The sequence below is a fragment of the Nerophis lumbriciformis genome, linkage group LG07 (assembly GCF_033978685.3).
Source record: "Nerophis lumbriciformis linkage group LG07, RoL_Nlum_v2.1, whole genome shotgun sequence".
Classification (NCBI taxonomy): domain Eukaryota; kingdom Metazoa; phylum Chordata; class Actinopteri; order Syngnathiformes; family Syngnathidae; genus Nerophis; species Nerophis lumbriciformis.
This window is the reverse complement of record NC_084554.2, coordinates 48,560,001-48,570,000: the sequence shown is the minus strand read 5'-3', so window position 1 is coordinate 48,570,000 and position 10,000 is coordinate 48,560,001. Positions and strand designations below refer to the sequence as shown.

General features: G+C 44.2%; 2 protein-coding genes across 9 annotated transcripts in view; one reads left to right on the top strand and one right to left on the bottom strand.

Annotated features, from left to right (window-relative positions):
* tnfsf10 (TNF superfamily member 10) overlaps positions 1 to 1,911 on the top strand; it is a 55,828-nt gene extending 53,917 nt beyond the window's left edge. For all 7 annotated transcript variants that reach the window (XM_061964940.2, XM_061964939.2, XM_061964943.2 and 4 more), the window contains 2 exons: positions 1 to 67; positions 127 to 1,911. The exon at positions 1 to 67 is cut by the window's left edge. In XM_061964940.2, coding sequence (XP_061820924.1) covers positions 1 to 67; positions 127 to 336 — 277 coding nt within the window. In that variant the 3' untranslated portion in view covers positions 337 to 1,911. The remainder of the gene's footprint in view (positions 68 to 126) is intronic.
* msl2b (MSL complex subunit 2b) lies at positions 1,650 to 9,761 on the bottom strand. Of its 2 annotated transcripts, none has more exons than XM_061964934.1 (3): positions 8,589 to 9,761; positions 4,828 to 6,017; positions 1,650 to 2,662 (listed from the first exon to the last, which is right to left on the bottom strand). In XM_061964934.1, exons 1-3 carry the CDS (start codon positions 8,728 to 8,730, stop codon positions 2,363 to 2,365), a joined length of 1,632 nt encoding a protein of 543 aa, XP_061820918.1. In that variant the 5' UTR covers positions 8,731 to 9,761; the 3' UTR covers positions 1,650 to 2,362. The 2 variants fall into 2 exon arrangements, with proteins under 2 accessions (XP_061820918.1, XP_061820919.1); XM_061964935.2 differs by lacking the exon at positions 8,589 to 9,761 and adding an exon at positions 6,097 to 6,766.
* Positions 9,762 to 10,000: the final 239 nt, after the last annotated feature.

Sequence of the window (10,000 nt, the reverse complement as noted above, 5' to 3'; positions counted from 1 at the left end):
CCACGACGCGGAGGACGACTCGGCGGAGGACACGGGAAGACCTCTGCTGCAGTACATCTATAAAAAGGTGAGGGCGCTCTCGCACGTCGTAACCGTCACGCCCACTCTTGACCGCCGTCTTCTCAGGTGAGCACCTACCCGGTTCCCATCCTGCTGATGAAGACCAGCCGCACCTCCTGCTGGTCCCGGGAGTCCCAGTTCTCGCTGCACTCGGCCCACCAGGGGGGGCTCTTCCCGCTCAGCCCCGGGGACCGCCTCTTCGTCTCAGTGACCAACGCCTCCGCTGTGGACATGGACGAGAAAAGCAGCTTCTTCGGGGCCTTTCTCATCAGCTAAGACGCCCACAGACCACAGGGGGCGCTGTCGGGACTTTTACTACAAGCTGGAAAGTCGGAAGGACGAAAACATGGAAGCGAGGTATGATCGCACCGTCACTTACTTGTAATACTCAGCTCCACCGCTAGAGGGCGCGCATCCACTGCAACAAACACTACAGCTTCTCCCAGTGAGGCTCCACACTGATAAATGAAAGCATTTTGATATTTTTCATTTTCAAAATCAATACATTATTATTTTAATTTTAAGGCTTACCTCAGGTTTAGGTGCCAGGGAACCCATAAGGGTCTCAGTCATAATGTTAAAAATTAATCATATATCATTTTTTATTCAACACTTAAATCTCTAGATCAACTTCGGGCCTATTTGTCGATATACATTTTTAAAGTGTTTTATGCCCTTTTTGTCCATTCAAGAAAACCCTCGTTTTTATGGCAAAAACACAAAATACCCCTAAAAAAAATGTTCAAAGTGGATTATTTGATGTGAAGTAATTGGACCCCTAATTAGGTCAATAATTCCTAACATTCGTTTCATAATTATTTTTTTTGAGTTAAACCAAAAGGGAACTCATAAGTGTTCAAAGTAAGTCTTACTTTCTCAGAAAGGTCATTCTGTCCATACAAAGAAACATTTTTGTCTTTTTTAGAAAACCGTTTTTGAAGTAAAAACACAAAATATACAATATTTTCCCCAAAATAATTTTCAAAGTGGAATATTTGATGTGAATTAATTACAGCCCTAATTAGGTCAATAATTAATCAATTGATTTTATCATTTTTTGAGCAGTGAGTTAAAAAAAAAATCGCACTAAAATTCTTGGGGTTCCAAAAATAAGTCATACATATTTTTATTTTGCTTTTAACACTAAAGTCTTACTAACTTCAGATCTATCTGTTGAGTTTAAGTTTTTTTTTTAAGTTTTCTTTGACAAAAAAGATGTAAAACATGTGGCAAACACCCCAAAACATTTAAAAGTGGAAATGTTTGTGAAGTAATTGGAACCTTGAATAAGTCAATCATTAATAACATTGATTTTGTTGTTTTCGTGTAATTAGATTCAATATCGCAACCTTTTCTGCTTACATTTCACTGGTTTGATCTTTTATTCCACTTTGTTTTGTAAAAAGTATTTTTAGAAGGTGCCTTGGACCGTTAGATAACTAAATGCCCGCTCCACACTAATGAAGCAGGCTCACATCTTGAAATAAAGTTACTTTGCTTACTAACGTACATTTTGCAATTCCTACAAATCTTTTCTCATACCCTGAAGTTGCCTCATCAATCGATACAAATATGTCAATAATCAGCTATTTTGCTTTTTTTTTTATCAAACACTGGCTATAAATGATTAATTTGTAACAGCTCACATGAAACTGTAGCTTTATGGTCCCGACATTAAAACGTCCCACGGTCATGAATGCAGCGTTGTAGCATTTTTTTTAAAAACGTCAACGCGGGGTTAAAAGGAAACATGTTAAATTGTAATGGGTCAAGTTGTAAATGAAATGTGAATGTAAATAAGTGTTATGTGTAAATGTGTGCAATAAATGTTCCCTACCCTGTTGTACAACACGTGCTGTGCTGCCATCTTGTGCCCGCTTGAAGAACTGCAGCTTGAGGGGGAAAAAAAAAAGCCCACAGGCAAACTTTTTTGAACGGTTTGATTTTTTTCCTTTTTGTGGAAACATGAAAGTTATATGACATGTAAATGCCCCTGGAGGGAGGGGGGGGAGACACAAGCTAACGCTAAGACACGACCGCAACGTTGCTCCAATAAATAGTCAAGTGTGGCGGATGTACTTAATAGAACAAACTAGTGAGTCTCTTCTGGTCTTTTAGCAGCAAGTTGACGTGTGCATGAGGGGTTAAAGGTCACAGGGAGCTGCCGGAGTCACTTCTTTTAACGTCAAAAGCTGGTCTGTTTAATTTTTCCCATCTTGTAAAAAATAGATCATAAAATGTTCCTGATGAAGTCATGTAGAAAAATGACTCCGTGGTGATGATGATGATGCTCAGGACCACCTCAGCAGTCAAAGCGCATGTCCAGTGAGTCGTCAAACCCTCGGCTGTCGTGCCCCGCCCCCGACAGGAAGGCGGCGGGGACGGGCGCTCCTGTGGCGGTGCTCACGTTGAGGATGGTGTTGCCGGGCGAGCCGCCGGTCGGACCACGCAGGGCGGCGGCGGCGATACTGGTGAGGTTGATGCCCAGCGTGAGGCGCGTCTGCTCCAAGGCCTTCTCAGGCACGGCGAAGGCCTCCAGCTTCTTCTCACCATTGGCCATGTAGGAGTTCTGGCAGCCACGGCAGATGCAGTCCTGACACGCCTGTGAGAGAAACACCTTTCATTTCATGCCACTTCAAACTCATTTAATGCCACAATTATTCTACATAGCTTACATTTATATCTACCGTATTTTTCAGAGTATAAGTCACACCGGCTGAAAATGCATAATAAAGAAGGGTAAAAACATATATAAGTCGCACTGGAGTATAAGTCGCATTTTTTGGGGAAATGTATTTGATAAAAGCCAACACCAAGAATAGACATTTGAAAGGCAATTTAAAATAAATAAAGAATAGTGAACAACAGGCTGAATAAGTGTACGTTATATGAGGCATAAATAACCAACTGGTATGTTAACGTAACATATTATGGTAAGAGTCATTTAAATAACTATAACATATAGAACATGCTATACGTTTACCAAACAATCTGTCACTCCTAATGGCTAAATCCCATGAAATCTTATACGTCTAGTCTCTTATATTTGATATTTTACGGTAATGTGCTAATAATTTCACACATAAGTCACTCCTGAGTATAAGTGAAAAAAACTGCGACTTATAGTCCGAAAAATACGGTATAGAGAAATAATTATCTTGAATATTAGAAAAGTGCAGTCAAACTTGTTTTCACCTAGTACCACCAGAATGACCAACATAGTAGGCTTAAGTATTCATTAAATGTTATATTTAATATAACATGGCACACAGTTTGAACAGTAACACTGAACATTAAGTGATTCTTTAGCGTATCAGTTGGAAAATCACCACTCTAGTGATTTAGATTTGGCTCACAAGACTATTTCATCTCAGAATGTATTTCTATTTCTGCAGTGGTAGCAGCAGCTGCCAATAGTTTTGGTGTCAGCAGAAATTGCTTTCATGCCTTTAATGGCTGACCATAGACATAGTGACCTAGTGGTTGTAGTTAACCATATTAAAGTTAAAGTACCAATGATAGTCACACACACACTAGGTGTGGTGAAATTATTCTCTGCATTTGACCCATCACCCTTGATCACCCCCTGGGAGGTGAGGGGAGCAGTGGGCAGCAGCGGTGGCTGCGCCCGGGAATCATTTTTGGTGATTTAACCCCCAATTCCAACCCTTGATACTGAGTGCCAAGCAGGGAGGTAATGGGTCCCATTTTTATAGTCTTTGGTATGACTCGGCTGGGGTTGGAACTCACAACCTACCCATCTCAGGGTGGACACTCTAACCACTAGGCCACTGAGTGGGTTATTTACCCCAGAACAATTATGTATTTACTGCACCTTACATCAACACTATTGTCACATATTAGGTGTCTTTATTATTCAACCTTTTTTGACACTGAATTTATGTACCTGAATATTTTGCGTTTGAATTTTGGTAACTAATATTTTTGGCAACAAATTATGCTGACAATTTCATTAAAAAAATGTTTAAAAACTGTGCAAAATAAATGGTGTTTGAAAATGTAATCTACAACAATTGAGTGTTTCCTCGGTGTCATGTGACTTCAAACGTGACAGCTCATTGGCTGTTTCTACTGTGTCAGTCTTCATTTACTGGAAGTGAGTCCTGCTTTTTTTGCACTGAATTTTAAAATGTTGAATTTTGAAACACATTTTGCCAACTTTTTTTTTCACTTAAATTGTCACTAAAAGTATAATTTCATGTTAAAAAAAAAAAAATGTGTTCGCAAAATTCAAACGTAAAGAATTCCATCCATCTATCCATTTTCTACCGCTTGTCCCTCTCAGGGGTGCTGGAGCCTATCCCAGCTGCATTCAGGCAGAAGGTGGGGTACACCCTGGACAAAAACTCTTTGGTAGTAAGGACACAAATGAACCTCCTTGCTGTGACCGTGTGGAACTTGGTCAGTCGCAGGCAGGCACAGACCAGAAGAACTGAGGTAAAATGTCGGCCACAAATCTTGTTACGTGACCTCGTGCCCATCTTTATGTAAGATGTCTATGCATGTGTGAATTCACCCCATTCACTAGTTGAAGTTGTATTAGTTTCACTAGTTGAAGTTGTATTAGTTTCACTAGTTGAAGTTGTATTAGTTTCATTAGTTGACGTTGTATTAGTTTCACTAGTTGAAGTTGTATTAGTTTCACTAGTTGAAGTTGTATTAGTTTCACTAGTTGAAGTTGTATTAGTTTCACTAGTTGAAGTTGTATTAGTACTGCTTGTGTTGGAGCCAGTCTGAAGATCTTACCTTGCGGTTGGAGTAGCAAGGACAACGCTGCCCCCTGCAGGTCAGCACTGACGGGTTCTGGGTGGCTCGCCCGCACTTGCAGCCCTTTTTCTCCACAGGCTTCTTATACAGCGGCTTGGAGGGGCTGGGCGGGTGTGTGGGGGGGTGAGCGTGGGGGTGGGGCGGTACCCGAGGCTGTGACCGGGGTTTGGGGGCACCTTGCCGGGCCTTGGCGTGAGCCTTCTTGGCGCCGCCGTGGTGCTCGGCCGTCTTTTTCAGCGGCTTCACCAGCGCCGTCTTGCCTGTCTTGAGGGAGCCGCCGTTAGAAACCGGCGCCAGGTGGTGTGGCGCGGCAGCGTGGAACCTGGGCTCCGGTCTGGTGGGGGTGCCCAGGGTGAGGTAAAGGGGCGCTCTGTTGGGGGAGGGCGCCTGGAGGAGGCTGGAAATGGAGAGGGGCTGCACCTTCTCACTGTCGCTCTCAGAGCGGGAACGTTTGCGGTGGCAGCGCGGGGGGGCGACGGCTGAGGCCTGGAAGGGGTGGCGGATGCTCTCTAGGGGAAGGGGGCGGGGCTCAGCAGGGCAGGTAGGACCATTGAGGTTAGATAGCGGTATAAGAGGGTCATCTAGCTGCTGGGTGGGCTCAGTGTCCGTTTCCAAGGTCCGAAGCACCTCCTCCACGCTCAACAACAGCGGACCCCCGCCATGTTTCAAGTCCTCTCCGAAAGTGCCGATGTCACAAAGTCCCGCCTCCGCCGCGACGCACACCGGGAGTGCCTCCGAAAAGCCCTCCTGCTTGGCGACCAGCCCGTTACAATCGTGCAGCCCATTAAGGCTCGCATCCTCACCTTTCACCTCACTGGGGGGCGGGGCTTGGTCGGGCAAGGCAGTCTGAGGGGAGCTCTCGGCGTCCGAAGCGTCCTCGTGCTCGCTCTCGGCCAACTTGAGGCCCTCGCTGAGGACGGCCTGCAGGTCGGGCGAGTCGTCGGCGGCGCTGGCGATGTGCGGGGCGAGCGGCGACTGCGTGATGTAGAGGCAGAGCTTCCTGTAGCAGCGCACCAGCAAGGAGAGCTGGCGGTTCTCCTGGAAGCGGGAGTAGTCTTTGCACCAGCTGCATGACGGCTTCAGCTGCATCCTCTGACCTTTGCAGGCGCGACACACGTAATGCTGACACGATGAGTCAGTGGGCGCTATGGGGTCCTGCAGCAGGTTGCCTAGGAAACACATGAAAATATGTCTCAATAAAGTCATCTTTATCTTCTTAAATCAGCAAACATCCCTTTATCTGCTCACAGCTGGATGTTTCTTTACATTCCGCCCCCTCGCCATACAACAAGCGCCTTTTCATTCTTTCGGTGCAGCTTCCTTAGCAACGGCCGGTTGCTAAGGCCTGCAGCTGCAGACAGGAAAAAGGATGAAGGCCCATTGATAAGAGCACACTTAAGTGCTCCTGGGGCTGGCGAGATGGACCCTGCACACACACGCTCTATATATACCCTCTCCAGCCACACCAATCTATTATTCAAGCGCTTATTGATAAAACTGCTGCAGGTGAGCATTAAGGTAAATAAAATACAGCATACAATTTTACAACATCACAATATCAAACGATAATATGATAAAACATAACATGTTTTACACCAGGGGTGTCCAAAGTGCGGCCCTGAGGCCATTTGCGGCCCGCAGCTCGGGTTTTATTGTTTTTATTCTATAAACAAACTAAACAGGTCCCAAATTAGAACAAAAAACGATGAAAAATTAAACGTGACCAAATCCCCCCAAAATGGGACCTGAAAACCCAAATGGCCGACAACCTGAACGTCTTACTTTGATGATTTCCGTGTGTCCTGTCATGATGATAAAGTGTACATATGTCTTGTGAGACATGTGTTTTTGAGTGTACTAAAGCCCTCAAAAGCGTTTCAGTTGACCGTATAATAATAGCCATATTAGTAAATACAGGCTTACTTTCGAGCACAGTTAAGATAAATACAAATAAAATCATTATTAAAACAATCATGAATTATTTTAATGCTTTGTTATCTATAACACAAAGCTAAGATGTAGAATTTTTTTTTAAATGTTAGCATATGTTCACCTACATTGTTTTGGTTTGAGTATTTTTCATATACAAAATGTATATGCATCCTTAAATTTTTCTCTATGTGGCCCTCGCTGGAAAACGTTTGGACACCTCTGTTTTACACATTTTCGACTTTTTTTTTATTGCGTTATTTTGCTTGCATAACAGTTAAATATAAATCGTGCCACTAAAGTAGCATAAAAAAGGGGGTGTGACACGGTAACTATGGCTGCGTTCTGGAACTCCGGAAAACACAAACCCACGCTCTTTGTCTTGTTACCACAACAAAACCACGCTTATTTCACAAAAAAACGCATGAAATATACATGCAAATGAGCATAAAAATGCATCGTGTTTCTATATAGCGTCATTGTGATGAAATTGTATCGCGTTTGCCAACAGTCACTCGTTTTCCCGACAGCAAGTGAAGGCAGCATTGTTGTGAAGCAACGTTCAAAGCGCATATTAATATGAACAGTAACACATGGTTATTAATAAGAACAAAATACATGAATGTTAACATGGATGATAAAGTATATTTCCTACTTTTTTAATTGCGTTATTTTGCTTGCATAACTTAAATATAAATCGTGCCACTAAAGTAGCATAAAAAGGGCGTGTGACACGGTAACTATGACTGCGTTCAGGAACTCCGAAAAACACAAACTCACACGCTTTGTCTAATTTCCACAACAAAACCACGCTTATTTCACAAAAAAAACGCATTACATATACACGCAAATTAGCATAAAAATGCATCGTGTTTCTATATAGCGTCATTGTGATGAAATTGTATCGCGTTTGCCAATCGTCACTCGTTTTTCTGACAGCAAGTGAAGGCAGCATTGTTGTGAAGCAACGTCCAAAGCGCAAATTAATATGAACAGTAAAACATGGTTATTAATAAGAACAAAATACATGGATGTTAACATGGATAATAAAGTGTATTTCCTTTTTTTTTTAATTGCGTTATTTTGCTTGCATAACTGTTAAATAAAAATCGTGCCACTAAAGTAGCATAAAAAGGGGGTGTGTCACGGTAACTATGGCTGCGTTCAGGAACTCCGAAAAACAAATCACATGTCTCGTTTCCACAACAAAACCACGCTTAATTCACAATAAACCGCATTAAATATACATGCAAATGTACAGAATAATGCATCGTGTTGCTATAGAGCGTCATTGTGATGAAATTGTATCGCGTTTTCCAACTGTCACTCGTTTTTCCGACAGCAAGTGAAGGCAGCATTGTTTAATACAGCAATGACAACATTGTTGAGAAGCAATTACGTCCGAAGCGCACATTAATATAAATCGTGCCACTAAAGTAGCATACAAAAGGGGGTGTGTCACGGTAACTATGGCTGCGTTCAGGCACTTCAAAAAACACAAAACCCACGCGCTATGTATCGTTTCCACAACAAAACCACGCTTATTTCACAATAAACCGCATTAAATATACATGCAAATGTGCAGAATAACGCATCGTGTTGCTGTGTAGCGTCATTGTGATGAAATTGTATCGCGTTTGCCAACTGTCACTCGTTTTTCCGACAGCAAGTGAAGGCAATATTGTTTAAGACATTGTTGTGAAGCAACGTCCAAAGCGCATATTAATATGAACAGTAAAATATGGTTATTAATAAGAACAAAACACATGAATGTTAACATGGATAATAAAGTATTGTTTACGGGCACTTACCGCACACCAGGCAGGACAAGGACTGTCGGAAGAAGGGCAGTAGCCTGCAGAGCTCGGCCAGGGCTCGGGGGTCTCCGGGGTCGCACTGCAGCACGGAGCGGCTCGCCGACACGTACAGCGACGTCGCGTTCACCGGGTTCATCTCCGCGGCCTGGCCCGGGGAGCCCCGGTCCGCTCGGTCCCGATGTCTCAAAAATAGCGAACAAATGTGTCACACGAACACCGCAGATGAACAAATTGACTCCGGGGGCTTTAAAGACAACATCCGGTCCAAAAAAAAAAAAAAGGAAAAACACGTCCTCGGTTCCGTTAAGTTACATTCAATCCATCCTCGGTGTCGAGTCAGTTCACAAGCGGGCCTTCCTGTGCTTCAATGCGGGCTGAGGTTCGACAGAGCATCGTGTGTGTGGAGCGGAGCATAGACGTCACACAGCCGCCTTAAAGCAACGGCGGCCCGGGCTCTCTGAAGGGAAAATGACCCGCTTGGTTCCATGATAGTTCCATAGTCAGAAGTCGCCGCCGCGCTGGTGTTTTGCAAAGGAAGGCTCCGTGGATGGCCTCTCTCCTGTGGGGGCTCGTCACGGTTCTTGTTATTGTTCACTGAGATTCATGGCGGCCCACAACAAACCAGGAGGCCGCGCCGCCGACAGAAGCGTCCCTTCGCCAAGTAGGGCGTCCACACGCCCGTTTAAAATTAAACAATAAGCCCGGGAGAAGTTAATGTGGAGACGGGAAGGATTTCAGAGGTCCACTGGTTCGTTCTGTGCAGAAAACCACGAACCACCGGAAGCCTCGGACTCGAGTGACAGCGCTGGCCGCCTGAGCTGCACCAAAAAGCGGGTACACAGAAGGAGCAGGCACCAGGCCTGGTCTGGTCTAGCGGGGTTTCCTCTACGCGCTGCGGGGTCACGGCTTGCGAAAGAGAGATTCCACTCCGAATAATGTCCTTTCGGAGCTTTTGGTGGCGTTTGTGGGGAAAGGAAGTGGGTTTAGTCCGTGTTTGTGTTCGATGCTATAGCTAGCAGCGGCGTACTTCCCATACCGTCCGTCGGCTTTCCCGCCCACGTCCACGCGAGGGCGCTGTGATCCCAAATCTCGCGATGACCTTTGTGACGTGTCGAAAACAATTGACGTCACGAAGAAGGTGACGTAATTCATTTGGAAAGGTGCTTTGTAAGCCGTCCATTATTATGAAAATCATTTTTGGATGTAACTTCCTTGTTGATAAACTGTGTTTTAGTGATCCTTACTAAGAATAGTTGGTGATGTTTATTCTAAACAAGTCTTTGATTTCCCTTCTCTCACACGTAGTGAATGAACGTGTGACCATTTATGGGCATAATGAGGCCAACTTCCGACCTTCCTTCCTCCTATTTGTCGAGATTTACAATTGCAAAGAGGTATACAAGGCT

Excerpts from the sequence above, each read along its gene's own strand:
- msl2b (XM_061964934.1), bottom strand. The coding sequence starts at position 8,730 with ATGAACCCGGTGAACGCGACGTCGCTGTACGTGTCGGCGAGCCGCTCC. Across the intron at positions 6,018-8,588 it reads CTTGTCCTGCCTGGTGTGCG|GCAACCTGCTGCAGGACCCC; the intron begins GTAAGTGCCCGT and ends TGTGTTTCCTAG. Across the intron at positions 2,663-4,827 it reads CTTGCTACTCCAACCGCAAG|GCGTGTCAGGACTGCATCTG; the intron begins GTAAGATCTTCA and ends TTTCTCTCACAG.